The sequence below is a fragment of the Peromyscus maniculatus genome, chromosome 4, assembly GCF_049852395.1.
Source record: "Peromyscus maniculatus bairdii isolate BWxNUB_F1_BW_parent chromosome 4, HU_Pman_BW_mat_3.1, whole genome shotgun sequence".
NCBI classification, from domain to species: Eukaryota; Metazoa; Chordata; class Mammalia; order Rodentia; family Cricetidae; genus Peromyscus; species Peromyscus maniculatus.
The window spans coordinates 82,254,471-82,275,870 of record NC_134855.1 but is presented as its reverse complement, the minus strand read 5'-3'; the positions used below and the strand labels follow the sequence as shown (position 1 = coordinate 82,275,870).

The 21,400-nt window shown below is 36.5% G+C and overlaps 1 protein-coding gene across 2 annotated transcripts in view; it reads left to right on the top strand.

Annotated features, from left to right (window-relative positions):
- The window catches only part of Elp4 (elongator acetyltransferase complex subunit 4), a 194,833-nt gene that overhangs the window by 8,475 nt on the left and 164,958 nt on the right, over positions 1-21,400 (top strand). For both annotated transcript variants that reach the window (XM_006975863.4, XM_076570229.1), the window contains exon 3: positions 18,707-18,828. In XM_006975863.4, the coding sequence (XP_006975925.1) occupies positions 18,707-18,828 (122 nt within the window). The remainder of the gene's footprint in view (positions 1-18,706; positions 18,829-21,400) is intronic.

Below are 21,400 nucleotides of genomic sequence, written 5' to 3'. Positions count from 1 at the left end.
TTCACTGTACCATTTTAAATTTAAAGTTATTTAAATTTAAACGTCAATTGCTTTTTCTTTTTTTTTGAAAAACAACAACTCAGTATTAAAAGTGGAATTGTAGTGATTAGTTTGAGAAATGGAAAATTTGTTATGTGTACTATATGTGAGTGTATAGATGTGTAATACATTTCACAGATTTTATTATTGTCTTATTGATTGAAAAAAGACAAAGTAGACTGTATTTTTGTTCATTTTTAAAGTGATTAGAGTTCTTATTTAAATATACAACTCTAGATGGAGTATTTCAACATAGATCATAGGGTCTTCAAATTGCAGAAAGCCTCATCTATCCCATAATGAAAGCACTCCTGTTAATGTTTAACCTATTTACTTGCAGCATATCTATTGTTTCTAGTTTAGTCTTGAATCAGTCAGCCTGCTTTTTTATATGAGCCCATTAAAATATTTGAAAATATCCATTTTAACACCTCAAATTTTCCTTAACCTAAATGGAATCATTGGTGAGCTGGCTGTGAGAGTTAACAGTGAATCCTTGTTCTCCCCTTTGTCTCTTGATGTACCTCCTAGGGTGGCATCTCTTTCATTACCCCAAACTAGTAAAAGAGTTCATAGTTAATAAGACCTATAGTCCGCACACTGAGATATAAAATGTAATGATCTAGATATTTTTTAGTACCAGGCACCAATACAAATAAGTTTATGTTAATAGACATCTTTTAACACAGCAAGGGACTGTGGCAGATGTTTTAGAAGGAGTTTCTCCACAAAGTGATGATGGTCCTTAACCTTCGGCATACATAGAACATCTCTTGAGTGAGGCTGAATCTCTGGGAAACTCCCAGCATCTAGACCATCTCATTACCTGTCTCTGCTTAATCACCAAAGAATCCTGATGATGATGGTTGGAGAGGTGCCCATCCTGTGGTTATTATGGGTCATGTATTATATCAAGTACTTTATGTATGTTTCTTTCTTTGTTAATATGATTACCTTATGAACTATTAAATTTATATTATCTCTATAATTCATAACATTAGATTTGCAAGGTGAAATAAGTTTCAGTTTCACATAGATAGTGAGAGTCCCAGGATTAGAATTTTGCTATGAATCTAGGTATATGAATTTGTTTTTTTGAGTGAGAAGTTTTTACCTTTTAATTTTTTTATTATTTTTGAGAACTTCATACCTAAGTATTTTGTATTTACTTCAGACTCATTTCTCCCTCTATCCCCACCAATTCCTCCTACATCTACTCTCTCAAATTTATGACCTCTTCTTTAATTATTATTGTTACATATATATATAAATACATACATAGATGTATATATACTATGTATATTCATATATAAATATATTAACCCTATTCATATATAAATATATTAACCCTACTGAGCCTGTTTAGTGTTGCGTGTGTGTGTGTGTGTGTGTGTATGTGTATGTGTTTATAGCTGATCATTTGGGATTAGATAACCTATGGAGGGGCTTATTCCTAGAGAAGACTGAATCTCCATCTCTCAGCAGCTATGAATTGCCTATAGCTCTTTATCTAGAGGTAGGAACTTGTAAATTTTCCCTCATCCACATTGGCATGTCAACTGGCATTGTTATTGTTCCGGTCTTGCTTAGGAAACCATATTATTGAAATTGCATGAGTGATGCTTCTCTGTCATACATAGAAGACACTATATTTCAAGGGTACAGCAGCTGTCCTGGTCCTCTGGCTCTTACAGTCTCTCCACCCTCTCTTCCACAGGTTCTCTGAGTCTTAGGTGTAAGGATTGTATTGTAGATTTGTTAGTTGGGGTTGGGTGCCCCATGGTCAGTTGTTCTCTACATTTGACAAATTGTGAGTTTGTGTGGTAGTCTCTATTGGCTCCAAAAAGAAACTTCTTCAATGAGAAATAGATATATTTATCTGTAGGTATAAAAATAAGTACTTAGGGGCTAGAGCAATGGCTTGGTGTTTAAGAGTATTGATGGTTCTTTTAGAGAACTCAGGTTCGATTCCCAGCTCACAGACATCTGTTAACTATGCATGTGATACACCGACATATATGTAGGCTAAACACATACATAAAATATATAAAAATTTAAAAATATATTTAGAATGCAGTTAGAAATTATAGTGGTTTAGTAAAGTGGCAGTAGTGGGTTCTTCTCTAGATCCATGACCTCACTGGTCATGGCTAGTTGTTTAAATTTATAGTACCAATAATGAGTTCCCTCCTATTACAATGCCATATGTTTAGTTAGAGAGATGTTGGTTACTCCCAGGATGTAAGGGCCACTATTGCACCCTTGGGGATATCTTGCTGGACTGGTCATTATTGTGTTTTGTAGGCTGTGCAGCTGGATAAGACTCTTGATTGCTTTTCTCCCTTAGTAGTTTGGTTATTAGGAGATATTAGGAGACCCAATCCTCAGGGAGGAGGAGGCTTCCAGGTCAGTTTCAGGTGGACTCCTCTAAGTTCTATATACAAACTGTATGGCATCTGCAGCAATAAGGCAACTTCTAGAAGGCATCTAAGATCTGAGTCAATAGCCTATATTGTTTTGTGAGTGTTGGATCAAGTAGAAGATAGACTATCATGACTTACAGATAAAGTAGAGGAACTGGAAAACACAAATAAAAAATATGAAAAAATAATAAAAACACATGGAAGGAACATGCAAGAACTTGGGGACACCAAATCTTTGAATTATAGGCATAGAAGATGAAGCACTCTGGGTCATTAGCAAAAACCAGATCTTTATAGGGTCATGGGAGAAAACCCCAAATCAAGGAAAGACATACCTACACAGATACAAAAAGCACACAGAACGCCAAATAAATAGGACCAGAAAAGAAGCTTTTCGTGGTGTATTTTTGTTGAAAACACTGAATATACTGAATGAAGAGAGGCTATTAAAAGCTACAAAAACAAGAAAACAAAACAAAACAAACAAACAAAACCCCTCCAAAACAAACAAACAAAAAAGTCAAGTCAAATGTAAAGGAAAACCCACCAGAATAGCAACTGATTTCTAGTTGGAAACTTGAAAAGATAGAGCCTGGATCGATATACTCCAAGTTCTAAAAGATCACATATGCCAGCGTAGACAATTGTCCTGTATAGCTTTCTCAAATGCCTTGTTTAACAGCCATAAACTGTTGTTATTATTATTTTTTGGTCTTTTCTCTTTGGGGGGGCCCACCACCCAGCTCCCAAATAAATCACACACAGAGGCTTGGTCTTAATTATAAATGCCAGGCCTTAGCTTTCTTGTTCTTGCCTTAACTTAAATTAGCCCATCTATCTTTTCCTTCATCTTTCAATCTGTACTTACAGTTTAAGTCTTTTTCATACCTCTTACATCTGCAACATTTACGTGTGTGTGTGTGTGTGTGTGTGTGTGTGTGTGTGTGTGTGTGTGTTGCATGTTACATGTAGTTCTGTCCTGTACAACCTTCTTCCAAATCTCCTATTTATTCTCTCTGCCTGCCAGTCCTGCCTATCCTTTCTCCTGCCTTGCTATTGGCCGTTCAGCCATTTATTAGACCATCTTGTGTTTTACATAGGCACAGTAAACGAGCTTCACAAAGTTTAACAAATGCAACATAAAGGAATGCAACATATCTTTGCATAATTAATGCAGATTTTCCACAACATAAACAAATGTAACACATCTTAAAATAATATTCTACAACAGTTGTGGATGTTGGGAATCACACTTGGCTCCCCTGGAAGTGATTTTAACCTCTTGATCCATCTAGCCAGCTCTTCTCCGCATTATATTCTGAAATAGGGTCACCTCACTGAACTTGCAGCTCACCAGTTAGCTATGTCACAGACAAAGATTGCCAAGGGATGTGCCTATCTCTGTCCCACACCCACACCCCCAGGACTATGGTTACAGATACATAGCTGGCTTTTATATGGTGCTGAGGATCCCAACTCAGATCTTCTTGTATGCATGGCAAGCACTCCATTCTCTGTGCCCGCTCCAGCCCCTATTGTGAGTTTTGTAAACCATTTTCTCATGAAGTAGATTTTTCTTCATTTATCAAGGCAGTTTTATGTGAGACATGTACCTGTGAACAAGTGTGGCTTTTCAGAGCAGTTTATTTATAGTTTCAGATGTAGTGTAACTATGGAAACTAGAACTAGTGAATGTTGCTACCAAAAACCAGAAAGTCTATTCCTTCAGAATATTGAAAAGTAGCAATATATGAATGTATGAAAGGGAGAAATATGAGGAATAAATCACCAAAGGTAAACATTTCTTAATACAGACTTGATTCTTATAACGTTTTTATTCAGAATTCCACTGCTGTTAAAACAACTGAGAAAATCAGCTGATAAGAAGAAAGCCTTATTTTGGCTCCTAGTTTCAATAGGCTCATAGTCAACTAACTCCTTGATGTGTGCCTGAACTGAGGCCAAATACAGTGGCAGTGAGAACACATAGCCGAGGAGCTTGTTAGTTCGATGTAGCTGATCTGAGAAGAGTTCTTACCTCCTACACTATATAAGCTTCTGGTGGTTTTTACCTTTTAAATATTTTTAACTATTTGTACTTTCCATTTTTACTTTCATTTCTATAATTTGGGCCATAATTGACAAGTTTGATGAATTACTATAATCACTTTTAAGGTATCTCTATATTAATGTTTCCCTTCAGCCTTTTGCCTTACTCTTTACAGAATTAAGTACTATGAAAACTTGAACATAATAGGCGTGGCCTAGGACTATATGTTACTTGTCAACACAAGATCCATGCTCTTTAAATTAAGACTAAGGACTGGAAACATGGCTCAGTGATAAAGGGCTTGTGTAGCATATACAAGGTCCTGGGTTCAGTCCACAGTACCAGAAATGAAAAGAAAAGAAAAAGAGGAGGAGGAGGAGGAGGAGGAGGAGTGTGTGTAAATATATGCTTATACATATACACATGCAAATACATACGCACATACATATACAGCCTTACTATCTTTTCTCATGCTTCATGTTTGTCACTCTGAGCTTTTCATTCTACCAAGAGAAGAGTACCGTTTTCTTTTCTTTCTCATCCAGATATTCCTTCTAGAAAAGCTGGTGTAGCTGATATTTTCATTCCTCTTCTCCTTACACTAAGTATTCGTCCCATATAATTCTATAGTTCTTTAGGATTTTCTTACTTTACTGTGTACTTACTTGTTGAAATTACATGGTCATGATCATTTAACCTTTTTAGTTAAATGTAGGCTCTATTATCATGGGAAGTATTTAGAAATAATGGATGAATGAATGAGTTGAAAACCTTGCAAAAAATAGTTGCCAGATGTAAGTAATAATGGGAAAAAATAAGTAATGTGAGGGTGTTTGAATAATTAGATAAGAGATAATAGTAAATGATATGTTACAAGAATAAATAGACTTAGTCCCCAAAGTTTCAGATTTATCTCATAAACTAGTCTGACATTTTTTCCTAAAGATTTATTCATTTATTTATTTTCTGTGCACAGGTGTTTTGTGTGCATGTGTGCACGTGTATCAAGCATGTGCTTAGTGCCCTCAGAAATCAGAAGAGTGTGTCGGATCCCCTGAGACTGTAATTACAGGCGATTGTGAGCTATCATGTGGGTGCTGGGAATCAAACCCAGGAGCTCTGCAAGAATAACAAATCCTCTTAAGTACTAAGCTAACTCTTTAGCCCAAGCAGCCAGAGTTCTGAACAAAACAACACACAAATGGCCCCTGTCCCATTTCCCAGTAGAGTCACTGTTGTCTGAAACCTTTTGAGCATGGCCTCCACTAGTCACATATCTCTCCACATTCTTAGCTTCCAAACTCCTATATGAACAGACCAGTGCATTCTGTTCACAGCACTCAATCTTTTTCTAGCCCAGTTCCAAGTCTTCCACATTTCCTCTCAAAAACAGTTCCCAAAGTTTAAAAACCACATGAGCAGGTTAAGTACAACAATGGCCCCATTCTCTGTACCAATTTCTGTCCTATTTTCATTTCCATTAAAAACAAGAATTATTTTTAATTATATGTATGTGTGTGAGGTGCATGTAAGTGCAGGTGTCCGTGGAGACGAGAGATATTGGATGTTTCCCTAAAGCTGGAGTTCAACAGTTGAAGACAGTTATAAGCTGCCCGATATGGGTTGTGGGAATCGAACATGGGTCCTCTGTAAGAGTGTTGTGTGCTCCTTAACTGCTGAGCCATCTATCCAGCCCTCATTATGTCTTAATATGATAGGATATCCTGACAAACAGAAAAACCAGCTAAGAGTAAAGAATTTATCTTAGCTCACAGTTCCAGGTTATAGTGAATCATAGCAAGAAAGTCACAGCAACAGGGGCTTAAGGAAGCTTGCATCTCACATCTATACCAGGAACAATAAGAACTGATTATGCTCAACTTGGTTTTTTCACTCTGATACAGTCCAAGACCCCAAACTAGGGAATGGTGCTGCCCACAGTGAGCACCTGGTCTTCCTACCTCAGTTAACATAATCACAAAAATCCCCCCATAGACATACCCACAGCCCAACCCAATCTAGACGGACCTTCAGTTGAGACGCTCTTCCTGGGTAACTCAAGATTATATCAAGTTGACAAGCAAAACCAACTATCACAGCTGCCACAGACAAGTAGGAGTATTTAGATATCTAGCAAAGTAGACAAGCAGAGAGGCATAAAAATCTAATTGGAATGATGAGACAGATCACTGGAAATTTCATATTTGGGGGGTGGGTAATCCTGTTTCTCCTACCCACCAGGCTTTATTTTACCTCATGGACATAAAGCATAGGTATAGTTCTATTTCTGTATTATAGCCCACCAGATATTTATGACAGCTATCTTGTCCCTTGGGACTCTCTTCCTTCAAGCTAAAATTCCACTTTTCTTCTCACATACTTTTAACTCCCTTCTCCATCTCAGTGACTCCCTTCTGAAGAGGCTTCAGTTTGTATATGTCTCCATACTAACATTGTCAATGTCCTTGTGTCCTGTACAATTGAACCTAAGAATTAAATGATTTGTTCAGGCTAAATTGCATTTTTTTTTTTTTTGGTGGTTTCACTTCATTCCCTTTACTTGCCCAGTGTTCTGGAAGTTCACTAAGGAGATTAATCAAATGGTATTAAACAACCTCAAAATGTATTTCACAAAATTGATCATTTTCAGCATGAAGAATTTAGGGTTTTTGCTAATCCCTAAGTAGGTAATCTTGTGCATATTTAGTTTTTTCTGACTGATAAGACTGAAGAAAATATAGGAGATATATAGAACAGATGTTGTGTGTGTGTATGTGCACGCGTGTGCACGCACATGTTTAAAACTGTTTTTAGGTAAATTACAGTATGTGTGGCCGATTCACAAGACAAAACAGATTTTTTTTTTCTTCAAGACAGGTTTTTTTTTTTTTTATTGTTGTTTCTGCCTTCATTAATTATACAGATATTTAGTGCATATGTACCACATGCTTGGCCCTGGGGTTCTGTGAGGTGCTCTCACTGTCAAAGACACCTGTTAGCTCTATGGAGAAGTTACAGTTATGTGTCTTAGACGCTGATACAGAGTGGGAGTGTTAAAGAGCACCTTGAAGAAAGCTGCTTAGGGATTGTTTTGGGAAAATTCATGGAACCTGGGCAGCAGTCTTGCATGAAGCAGCAGGATGGTAAACCGGTGACTACTTCGTGCACCTGCAGCAGCAGCAGCAGCAACAGACAGTGAAGGCCGAGGAAGAGGGCAAACAAGACCTAAAGAGCTTTGAGGCTTTGCTTTTCTGTGCGTTTTAACCTGTGACCCCCAGCTTTGCGATACTTTTATTTTTCTGATTAAATAGTTTGTTTCTTTACTGAGAAGTTGTTAAATAACAGTCATATACCTTTTAAAGGCCAAAGGTGACATTTTTTACTACATCAATCAACATGCATACTTTGATTTATATGTATATTAAGCTCTGCTCTTTGACAGAACTATGCAAAGCCTGTAGACCAGGTTAAAGATTTAGTGCTTTCTACCAAGAACAAAAAGAGAAGCCACCCAAAAGATTTTAAGTAGAGTAATAAGATAGTCAGGTTTGCATCATAGTAGTCCTCTTTACCGACTCTCTCTTCTTCCACAAAACAGCATCAGTCAAATATGGTCCAAAAATGTTTAATGAAAAAGTCCAGAAATAACCAACTCATGCATTTTAAATTACATGCTGTTTTGAGTAACATGATGAATTCCCCTCCTGAGCCTACCACAATGTGCCTGGGATGTGACTCAGTCCTTTTTATCCAGCATATCCACACTGTATATGCTACCCACCCATTAGTCACTTAATTATCATCTCAGTTATCACAGTGACTGTCAGTCATAGTATCACAGTACTTATATTCAGGTAACCTTAATTTTACTCAATAATGGCCCCCAAAGAATAAGAGTATTGAAACCTGCAATTTGAATATGCCGAAGAGAAGTTGTGAAGTGCTTCCTTTAAGAGAAGAGGTGAAGCAACAAGATATTTTAGGACAGGCAGATCCCTATCACATGACTTTATAATTGTTCTGTTCTATTGTTATTATTGTTAAGCTCTCAGTATGCCTGATTAAGTTTTATGATAAGGATGTATATATACATATGTGTGTGTGTATATGCATGTGTGCATACCTACACCTCCTACATGCTAGGTTAGTATATGGTCTCAGGCATCCAATATGGTGATGGTTTTGGAACTGATATGTAGTTGGACTTTTCTTTAGGCCACCAGCTCACAATATCGACACAGAGACTTATTATGAAAGCTTAGCCTTTAGCTTAGCTTTGTTCCTACTAGCTCTTAGAACTCAAACTAACCTGTTTCTATTCATCTACATTCTGCCCTGTGGCTTTTACCTTTCTCTCATTCTGTATATCCAACTTGTTCCACATCTCACTGGTGTCTGCTGTGCATGCCTAGATTTATCCTGAGTTCCTCTCTTTGCCTGAAAATCCTACTTATTCTCTCATCCCTAGCTATTGACCATTCAGTTGTTTATTACACCAATCAGAAGGTGCCTTGGCAAAGACACATCTGCATGGTGTAAAAAAATATTCCACAACACTGATAATGGGGAGCTACTGTATTAAAGAAGATTTGAGTCAATGAAAATATTATGAAGCAGCTGTGGTTATCCAGCCAAGAGTTGTTGCAGCATGTCTTGGGGTGGGGTGGGGGTGGGGCACTAGCATGAAGAAAAGTAATTAAATTCCAGAAATATTTTGAAATTAAATTTAGCAGAATTTTCAGGGTGAGGAGTCTGGTGTATTGGTAAGAAAGAGAGAGAAAAGATGTCAAAGATAAGTCCTGACTTTCTGAACACCAAGAGGGCCACATTTGATGGAAGAATAGAAATTGTTGAATTCAATCTCCGACATGTTTGGAGCACTCTTCTGCTTCTGTAATTAACAGCAACAAAAGCTTGAGAGCAATGAGAAAAGTCCGGGACAGCAAGATAGATAAATAAATATGACACATAGATTTGCTGGGATGTTATGTAAACTTAAAGTACAAAACTATAAAGAACGTGAAGTAGAGTGAAAAAAGATGGGATATGAATTTCAGTAATTCTAACCATGTAAGAAAACACACACAGAAAAGGTACTGAAAGAAAATACATGAACATTTTAACAATGATTTTGTGAGGATAGTAGTGAATGGAGTTTTTGAAGGTGAAATTTTCCATATTAAAATAGTAACCTTGGAAATTAAAATTTTTATCAAGTTTATTTCTTAAGTCATTGACTTATAATAATCTTAGTTTAAGTACTTGCTTTTGTAATCTGATATAAGAATAATTATTTGAAGGGTTTCTTTGTCAGCAACATATGACATTTATTTAAAACAACGTTTTCTCACAAAAAAAATTGTAAAAATAAAAATATCCAAATCAAAGCTAAAAACAAAACCCTTCTTTAATAGTTAAGCACAATTAAGTTGCTTGTATTGATGGATCAGTGCATATCTTCTACTGTATATTGTCCTGAGAGGTACCTGCCTTGGTGTTCATTCCATTTGGCTTTCGTGGTGACTACTGTGATCTTCGTTGGGCATCTTCATGACACATCTAAGTTATTCCTTGAAGTCCTAAAGAAGTGTTCATGCATGAATGAGCCCTGTGAGGATGTGTTTTTGAAAATTTATTTACCTAGATCAGACAAAGTGTCATTGTCCATGACAAACAAATACTGAAGCATCCAAGCATTCCCTATGGAAAATAAGCTTACATTCCTTCAGGCTCACTTCCCTTCTCCTCTCTTATTCTTTCTCCATCTGCACTATGTAGATATGACATCAACTCTGACCAACAATATTTTCATTCTGTAGGGTGAATGTGACTCATTTGTAAATAGTAACTGTTCTATTTATTCAGGAACCCACATTGGTAAGCTTATGGCTATTGTACCTTGGTTGGGAGTAAATCATTACAAGATAAGGTTTAGAGAGGGGTCAGAGGTTCTATGGGCTTTGAATACTGGCCCTACTGGAAACAAAACAGTAACTTGTTCATGCATATGATCTATTCTCTGTCTTTTAAAGATTTTTTTCTTTATTAAGAAATTTTCTACTCACTCCATATACCATCCACAGATCCACCCTCCTCCCTCCTCCCACCCCCCAGCCCTCTTTCCCAAGCCACCCCACATCCCCACATCCCCCAAATAGAGATCTCCAATGGGGAGTCAGCAGAGCCCAGCACACTGAGCCTAGACAGGTCCAAGCCCCTTCCCACTGCACCAAAGTTGTACAAAGTGTCACACCACAGGCACCGGATTCCCAGAAGCCTGCCCATAGACCAGGGACAGATCCCGATCCCCCTGCTTGGGTGCCCCCCAAACAGTTCGAGCCAAACAACTATCTTCTGTATCCAGAGGGCCTACTCCAGACCCATGGGGGCTCCACAGCCACCAGTCCACAGTTCATGGGTTTTCACTAGTGTGGTCCAGTCATCTCTGCACGCCCTCCCATAATGATCTCAATGTCCCTCTCCTGTGGAATCCCTCTTCTCTCTCATCAATTGGATTCCTGGAGTTCAGCCTTGTACCTGGCTATGGATCTCTGCATCTGCCTCCATCAGTCACTGGACAGAGACTCTATGATGACAGCTAGATTATTTGCTAGGCCAGTCACCAGAGTAGACCAGTCCAGGCACCCTCTGGACCACTGCCAGCAGACCAAGGTGGGGTCGTCCTTGTGGATTCTTGAGAGTCTCCCCAGCACCCTCCCTCTTCCTATTCCTATGATGTCTTCATCTATCATGGTATCTTCCTCCCTGCCCTCCTACTCTGTCCCTGTTCCAGCTTGACCCTCCCATTTCCCTATGTTCTCATCCCCCACTCCTCACCCTCTGCCACCCCCCCCACACACACACACCCAGTCCGCTCATGTAGATCTCATCCACTTCTCCTTTGCAGGGTCATCCATGTGTCCCTCCTAGAGTCTTTCCCTGTTAGCTAGCCTCTCTGGAGTTGTGGGTTGCAGTCTGGCCATCTTGAAGGGTTTTTTGTTGTTGTTGTTGTTGTTGTTGTTTTTTAAATGTGACCTTTTTGTTGTAAAGTTGAATGGAGTAAATTCTTAAAGTAAGCATTGGGCATCTTGTCCCTGTTATAGCTGAGTTAATCAACACACCCACACTTGTCACTGCCAGCTTTTTCACCTGTCACCTATAAGCAGTTCAGAGATACAAGCGTCTTCTTTTTCCTTTGCACACTGAGATTCTCATAAAATGTTCCTTTAGCCATATGAAGCTTATTTTGTGACTTGCAAATGTAAAGATTTTCACTTTTGATAGATAGTATTAAAGAACTAGCTATATTCTTTAAAGCTAACCCTGTTACATGAATCTTAAAAGGTGTTATTAATAAAAACCTGGAGACAGATAGTGGGGTGAAAGCTACAAGATCAGGGAAACAGAACAAGCCAGCCACTAGCTTACCTCTATGAAATCCTCAGCCTCAAGCGAGAGTTCTTGTTTCCTCATGCCTTATATACCTTTCTGTGTCCTGCCATATTGCTTCCTGAGATCTCAAGTGCTGTAATGAAAGGTTTGTGCCACCATTGCCTGGATCTGTTCCCATTGTGGCCTTGAACTCACAGAGATCGATGGATCTCTGTCTCCCTAATGATAGGATTAAAGGTGTTTGCCATGACTGCCTGACCTCTATGCCTAATTCTAGTGGCTGACTCTGTTCTCTGATCCCCAGACAAGCTTTATTTAGATACCCAATATATTACCACATAACCCAGTTACATCAACTGTACCTTGGTCAAGGATTTGTTCTAAGCTACTATGCTGAGAAAGTTTTTAAATAATTGAGCATATGATGTCTTTGTTATATCTTAAGAAATTGTTTAGTAAGTCAACTTCAATTATAATTGTTTATAATATACACCCATTTCAAGACAATCATTTTAATGACTTCTTCCAAATGTATACACTCACATAACCACCACAATCAAGATATGTCTATCACTCCAAAAAGTCTCCTGCTGTTCAAACAGTTCCCTGGCCCCAAGCACCTAAGGTCTTCCTTCTGCCTCCTAGCTCTGTCTCATTTGCTCTTAGAAAGCATATAAAAGTAATCCTATTCTGTGTACTCTTTTTTGATCTGGCTTTTTTCACAGCATATATTATAATTTATCTGTGCTGTTGCTTGTGTATCACTTTAATGTTGTTTCATGGCATTCCATTTATGAATGTGTTATCTGTCAGTTCAGTTCGCTAGTTAACAAACACATGCATCGTTTCCAAATTTTAGCCAAAATAGCTACTATAAACAATCTTTATTGATTTATTTCTGAACATGCATTTTCATCTCTCATAAAATTGCTAGGCCCTTTAATAAGTACTTGCTAGCTTTTTCAGATACACCCAAACTATTTTCCAAAGAATATATACTGTCTCCCATTGCCACTGGAAATTTAGGAACTTTTTATTTGTTCCACATCCTTGCAGTCATTTCTCTTTAAATTAGAACCATTCCCATGAGATATAATGACTCCTCAAAATGTTTCATTCGGCATCTTTTGATGCTTAATGTTGTGATTAAACATCTTTTAATATGTTTATTGGCCATCCATATGTGGATAGTTTGTGTTCTTGCTGAATTACAAGGAATTTTAGAACACTTGAGTCTGAGTACCAGTCCTCTGTCAGACATATATTTATTGCAGATATTGTCTGTCTGCAGTTTGTTTGTTTTAGTTTGTAATCCAGTTTTAGTTGTTATTCAGTTTTTTGTTTTATTCTGTGCTGAGGATCTCTCCTAAGTAGCCCAAACTTTCCTCCATCTTGGAATCCTGCTGCAGGCTCCTGAGTACTAAAATTTCGGATTATACAACCATGCCTGGAGCCTTTTAATATTATATTTTATGTATTTCCATTGTATATATGAGGGTATGTATGTGGGCAAGCCCTTATGGAGACGTCAGAGGACAATCTTCAGGAGTTAGCTCTCTTCTTCTATATGAGGTCCGGGTCCTTGGTAGCAAGTACCTTTACATGCTGAGCCATTTTTCCCAGCCCTGTATCAGTGTTTTCTGTTCAGTTTATACTTGTATGTCCTAAGAAACTTCTGCTTATATCAACATTACATTCTTATTTTTTATGGTAGTTGTATTGTTTCAAGCTTTTACATTTTAGTTGATTAGCCACTTACAATCATACCTGAGTAGTAGTATAAGGGGTTAGATAAAAGTTCTGTTGGTTCTTAATTGACTTTAGTATGAATTGAGACTAAAGGCTTTTTGTTTTTGTTTTAACATTTATTTATACTTATGGGGTGGGGGCCAGTACATATGACAGCTCCTGTGTGGAGGTCAGAGAACAACTTAACAGATGTCATTTCTCATCTTCTACCATGGCGTTCCCGTGCACTCAGACCTTCCAGCGTTTATCTGCTGAGCCGTGTCAGCAGCCCAAGATTGAGGTTTTATAGCCTTGTAACTTGCATGTGAATATTAAGTTAATCTAGAACCATTTTTTAAAAAGTTAATTATACACCTTTGTTGAGAAACAATTATTCTGTAGATTCATTGCTGAATATCAGATCTTCTCTGTGAATGTACGTTTCTAACGTTTTGCCAGTGACACATTGTCTTGATTAGTGATGGTGTACTAAGTCTTGAAATCACTTGTTTGGTTATTCACTGACCTTTGAATTTATGTTCAAATTTTAGAATTAGAAACCTACTGAGAATTACCACTGGGGTTGCATTAATTATATAAGTAGGTCAATTTAGAGATTTTACTCTTCCACCCATACACAGGATTTAGCTCTCTTCTGCCGACTCTCAGGATGTTTCCTGTTTTTTAATGTTGAGATAGTTCATGCACACATTTTGGTAAATATTTTTAAAGGTTTTATTTTTAGGTGATTAATATTAACCCTGTTTTGTTTGTTTGTTTGCTTTCTGTTTAGTTGGGGTTTTGTTTGTTTTTGGGTTTGGGGGGGCATTGCTTGGGTTTGGGGATTATTTTTGGTTTTGGTGTTTCACCCAAGCTGACGCAGAAGTCACTGTATAAGCCCAACCTCCCCTCAAGGTTGTGGCAATCCTCCTGTATCAGTATCCTGAGTACTAGCATTACATGGATGAAGCACCAGGCCTGGTTGGTAAATGGGATTTTAAGACCATCATTTTCTAAGGTTTGTTGCAAGTATATAGGAGAATAGTTAATTTGTAAATATTGACTTCCTACTTGACAGCCTTGACTTACTAGTTTTACTAGTTATTTGTCAGATTCCTTGATATTTCCTATGTAAGTGATAGTCTTCTAATAGAACAGAAAGATGTTATCAAGACAAACACACAGGAAGTAGGTCTCTTTTGGAGAGGTAGGACCATGGCAGGAGGAAGGGTAAGGTTTTAGCTCTGAGCTTTGACCTCTTGGCTTTCTCTTTTACATTGGTTCTGTGCTTCTTATTTAATAAGATGGTTGGTTACATCTACACACATCTTATTGTACTTTGATTATTCCAGTCTCAGAAGAAATGCATTTCATTTGCCATTAAGTATGATATTATCTATAGGTTTTTGTAGATCTCATTTATTGTGTTAGACATTTCATTTTATTCCCATTGCCTGCAACTTTTGCCTAATCTAATAATTGTGTAATCTTGTCTTTTAAATCTATTATTGTGGTACATGGATTCTTCTAATCAGATAAAACTCACTTAATCTTACTATATTTGTTTTTGTTATGGGTTTCCTTTTATAGTCTTTATGTAATGTGTTTGTGAGACTTGCTAGTCTGTGTCTTTCTTTCCATATCTTGATCTGATTTTAGTGATGGATTTACACTTGTATCAAGATGGATTTGGAAGTGTTTCTCTCCACCCTGTCATGTGTTTCTGGAACCACATGTTTGGATCAATATTTAAATGTACATAATAATATATATATCTTTTTAGCCTTTCTCTCATTTGGATATCCAAATAATAATGTCCAGTGAGTTTTTCTTCTCACTTTTTCGTGCACTTGTTAAATGTTAGAAACTGTTTTTACAAATATTGAATTTACTAGTAAAATTTCCTATGCCCGAAGTGAGTTTAGGTAGTTTTAAATATGAATTTAATATTGTTTCCTATTTTATCATATTTGATAACTTGACAACTTAAATGATTTTGTCCAATTTTTGGAATTGTAAAAATTTTACTCTAAAATTATTCAAAGTATTTCTTCTAATATTTTCAATATGAATAATTTCTTTAGTGGAATCCCCCTATGTCATTTCCAATTTAGACAATTTGTGGCCGATTACTTTTTGTTCTTTATTAGCCTAGTCAAAAGATTACCAGGTCCTTGACCTTATCATAAAATCAATTTTTGATGTACTGATTTTTCCCTCCAATATTGGTAAACAATTTTCCTCTGTTTCTATCCTTGAGGGGCCCATAATACTGGTCTTTTTGTGTTCTTAATGATGCTTTACCTGATCCTCCAAACTCCTCATAAGTTGTTTGATAATATATCAAATATAATTATTTAGGTTAAAATCTTTCCCAATTTCCCTTTTCACACATTTTTGATCCACAATTAACTAATTAGAAAGATATGCTTTGATTTCCCTGTTTCCAGTCTTTGTGGAATATATTGTCATTGAATTCTAGTTTATTTCACTGTGGCCTGAGGATATGAAGGAAGATATGCTGAAATCTTTCAAGACTTGGTTTCTGTGTTAGCATGTTGTGTGGTGATATTGTGTTCCCCAAAATACTGTGCACCCTAATAAACTTATCTGAGGTCAAAGAACAGAACAGCCACTAGATATAGAGGCCAGAAAATAGTGGCACACACGCCTTTAATCCTAGCATTCCAGAGGCAGATATCCATCTGGATCTCTGTGAGTTCAAAGCCACACTGGAAACAGCCAGGCTTGGTAGCAAGAGCCTTTAATCCCAGGAAGTGATGGCAGAAAACAGAAAAGTATTTAAGGAGTGAGGATGAGGAACTAAAGCCTGGTTAAGCTTTTAGACTTTTGAGCAACAGTTCAACTGAGATTCATTCTGGATGAGGACTCAGAGGCTTCCAGTCTGAGGAAACAAGATCAGCTGAGGAATTGGCAAGGTGAGGTGGCTGTGGCTTGTTCTGCTTCTCTGATCTTCCAGCATTCACCCCAATACCAGGGCCTGGGATTGTTTTTATTAATAAGACCTTTTAAGATTCATGCTATAATGTTGTCTGATCAATCTGAAGTTCACATCTTACCACCTCAGTCTGAAAAGGATATAATACTGCCAAACCTAATGGAAGTCAAGGGCATTCTTAGGTTAAAAGACCCCAACCCCTGAAATCCTGCACATTCCACGTGCAGTATCTTTCTTAGTGAAGCTCTGCTGTAGTTGCTGCTAACTTTGTGTCACTTTGCAATGACTTCTGGTATCTGTTTTGTTAGTGGCACATTATCCACGGTTCACAGTTAGAGCTGCAGGTTGTTTTGCATACTGCGTTCTTGGTAACACTGCTACAAGTTCAAACTTCAGGAAAACACTGCTGTTTTCAGTAATATAATTTTTAAGGATATTAGCAACAACTTTCCAATGTAGAAATTAAGTTAACATTTGGAAATTAATAATGACTACTCTTGATTTACACAATAAATAGTTACTTATATTTCTTGTCCTTCTGTGCTCTAGTAGTTAATGGAAGAAAAACTGAATTGTAAATGTGGCCATGTGTCAGGAGAATAAAGATTGGCTGAAGTTACATTCATTTTGTAGGGAAATCACAAAAGTATTACACATTTTGGCTTAAAAATAAATAAATAAATGAAGCCAGGCAGCGGTGGCACACGCCTTTAATCCCAGCACTCAGGAGGCAGAGCCAGACGGATCTCTGTGAGTTTGAGGCCAGCCTGGTCTACAAAGTGAGATCCAGGACAGGCACCCAAAAAAAAAGAATAAATCTCCAAAATCTTCATTTAATTGTTATAAGTCAGAAAGAAGGAAGGATAAAGGGATATTAAAAGTGAAAGGATCTGTTAGTGGGAAAGTAGTCAGTACCAATTTATAAACTATCAAATTAGTCCTTTAAATTATTGTTAAATTCTGTGTTCAGAACCAGAATGTGGGCTTAATGTTTACTGATTAAAATAAACTTTAATCATCAGGATATATACATTAAGTACTTAATTATTTTGCTCTGAAAGAAATGTGTGTCTACAGGATGTGTTGGGTGATGCTGGCTTTTTCAGAAATATGATGACTGGGCCAGCAAGAGGTCTCTTACCTGGAAACCTGAAAACCTGAGTTCAATCCCCTTGCCCCCATGATAAAGAGAACAGGCTCCTCAAATTGCCTCCTGACCTCCACATGCATGCCGAGGCACACATACATAAATGCACTTGAACACAAAATAACTAAATAAAACATAATTTAAAAAATTAGGGAAGTGCAGTGCCGGGGAAATTGAACCATCAAAGGATAGTTGCATCATGTGATAATCATACATCGGACTGGCAAAATAGTTTAGCAGGTAAAGGCAGTTAATGTGAGATTCTGGCAAACAGAGTTCAATTCCAGATCCCATGTAAAAGTGGAAGGAAAGGACTGAGCCACAAAGCTATCCTCTCTCCTACACACACTTCATGGCATGTTTGCCCCAAATACACATAATGCACACACACGTACACAAAGTAACTATATGTGTGTGTGTGTGCATATGTATTTATCTGACCTTAGGTTCATGGGACAGCTAGGCAGGTAAAGGTTCTTGTCATCAATCTTGACAACCTGGATCCAATCCCTGAGACCACCATGATAGAAGAGAACCAGTTCCTATAGGTTGTCCTCTGACCTCCAGCTGTATTCTGTGTCATGTACACCTACACACACATATAAATATTATAAATTTTTAAATCTGATTGAAACCGAGCAAGGGGAGTTATAGGAGGGGAGGAGAAGTGATGCAATTATATTATAATCTAAAACAATAAATAATTTAAAACAATTTAAATCTGAACTCTTAAGCATACATAAACCTCTAAAGTTTTTGGTTTTCAGAGTGGTATAGTGGTTGGAGAATGATCTTTGGAGTAAGGAAATCTGTATTATGAAATCTGTGTTTTGATTCCTTTAGTCTCACTGTTCATTTGGAAAACATAATCTATTCCCTCACATCACGTACTTGTTTTAAAGAGGAAAAAATGTAAAAAATATGTATAATTATACAGGATTCTAATGTATTTTTTTTTTTTTTTGCAGAAGAAGATAAATACAATACTTATTCACCTTTGCTCTTCAAGTATTTCCTGGCAGAAGGAATCGTCAATGGGCATACTCTGTTGGTTGCATCTGCCAAAGAAAAGCCTGCTGACATTTTACAGGTATAGAATATAGTAATTCAACATACATTTTGAATGCTTCATGAAAAGGAATTATATACAAGCAAGGCATGTACTACAAATTATATTTATATACATTAACGAGAGCTTTTGTTTTTCTGAGTCAGAGCCTCACTCTAGATTATGGCTGACTTCAAACTAACAGCAGCCCTGCCTCAGTGTCTGGAATTCTGGGTTTACAGTCCTGCATCACCATGCCTGACTCTTTTTCTCATGGTTTGGTTTTAGTCTTACTATGTAACCCAAGTTAGCTTTGAACTTAGAATTTGCTCTCTCACCAAGTTGAGTGCTGGGATTGCAGACACTCATTACCACTTCAGGCCATATGTCAGGGTAGGAGGTGGGTTGTTGTTGTTTTGTCTAAATGAAAACAATCATTTGTAAGCAGAGTTTTGTTTTAAATTAGTGTTATTAGAGAGTTTTCTTTTAAACAGAAGTAAAAGAAAATTAATAAACTATTTAAAACTGAATACAAATTATTGGACCAGACATTAATCATGTTTAATAGCAAAACAACAACAACAAAAACTCAGTTTATATTGCTCACTGAAAACAGAAGGAACATACTCTCTTCTTTTACTTCTAATTGACTTTCTCAGTTGGACAAAAGTCATCTTTTTTTCATCCTAACTGCTACTATGCTTAGGCAGATTTTCCAGAGCCAACCCTTACTTTCCTGCTTCTACAATATGAACTAACTTGTAAGAATTCTGCAAAACAATGTCACCATATTGATTTTCACTTCTTAAATAAAAGTATAAAAAATAAGTACAATGTGGTAAAACAAATAAATAAAAATGATATTTTTGTATTCTGTTGTTTTTACTACTTTATGTTTTTCATTTGTTTGGGTTTTTTGTTTGTTTTGTTTTTGTTTTTCAAGACAGGGTTTCTCTGTGTGGCTTTATGCCTTTCCTGGAACTCATCCTGTAGCCCAGGCTGGCCTCGAACTCACAAAGATCTGCCTGCCTCTGCCTCCCGGGTGCTGGAATTAAAGGTGTGCTCCACTATTGCCCAGCTTGTTCATTTGTTTGGTTTTTAGTTTTCTGAGACAGGGTCTTTCTGTTATGTAGTTTTGGCTGTTCTGGAACTCACTATGTAGACCAGGTTGGCCTCAAACCTGAGATCAAACTCACAGAGATCCACCTTTTAAGTATAATCATATCTTTAGATTAGTACTTTTGATTGTTTTAAATAGTATGTATGTTTAACTTTGTGCTACATAAATACAATTATTTAGTAATTCATTTAAAACTTAATTTGTGTGCTTATATTTTATACAACTCTATTACACTTAATTGAATATAGACTACTGCACTCAGTTATATTTCCTAAATTTCCAGTCATCTCATTTTATATTTCTTATCTTTGATATGGAAAGGAAGCAAAATTTGATTTTAAACAAATAGCTTTCTCTTTCTATGAAAAATGCAAATGTTGTTTTAATATATGAGATTTAATATGGTCCACTTAGTATTTATATGTCTTTAAAATATAATGTATTATAAAAGTATGAGTACTAAACATTTAAATTATTCATATACTCATAATACAAATACAGAAATATTTTAGCATCTTCCTGAGAAGAATAAACAAAATATTTTGTAGTATAAATTGATATGTTGAATACTGATACAAGTCAATAGGTTTTTCTAAGTAATATTTTCTTAGAATTTCAGATGTCCAACACAATTATCATTATACTTAAAATTTCATTTTTATCAAAAGGTTCTAATAAAGAATGACCAAAATCAAGGTATTAACCATGTTTAAAAACACAGAACAAGAAAAATTATGTTGTAATTGTTTAGTTTTAATTTCTCAGACCTATAACCAGAGCAAATATTTCTGGACAAAGAAGAGAGGAAAGACAATTTTATATACCATAATTATTTTAAAACTATATAACTGAAAGAAAAGAGATAAGCCTCATCAGCTGCCTAAGGTATATTATATAACCACCCAGCAATTTATCCATCATCCTTTGAGAACATATTCATGCCTATTGTAGTCAGAGCTCCTTCAAGAAACTGGCATTAAGATGCAGCTTTGAGAAATTATACCCTTAGAAAGTCCTATAGAACAGTACATGTGGAGTTGTTCAATCTTTAAAAAGCACACACTATAAGTATTGTTGTTAACTTTTTTATCTACAAGAATTTTCTTGGTAATCTCAAATGGAATAGATGAGTACTGCTCAAGAAAATATACTTTCTATGGAATGTTGTATAAAATAATAAAAATTTAATTTTTATATAAAGATACTTAAATATTTAGCAGTAGGTTTTTTTATGTAATAAAAATAATATGTGCACACATAACTCACTTTAAAATTTGAAGATACTAATATTTTATATTACATTCCTTTTATGCATTTAATGTCATTTGTTAATATATATGTGGAATTCAAGAAAATTTTCAGAAGTAAATGCTGTTACATTTTATAGCAAGGGCCAAACTTTGCATACTTGCTTGTGCAGGCATGCAAATAAGTAATGTTTATGCAAAATAAAGTATCTAATATCTGGAGGAAAGGGTGAAACCTTTACGTTGT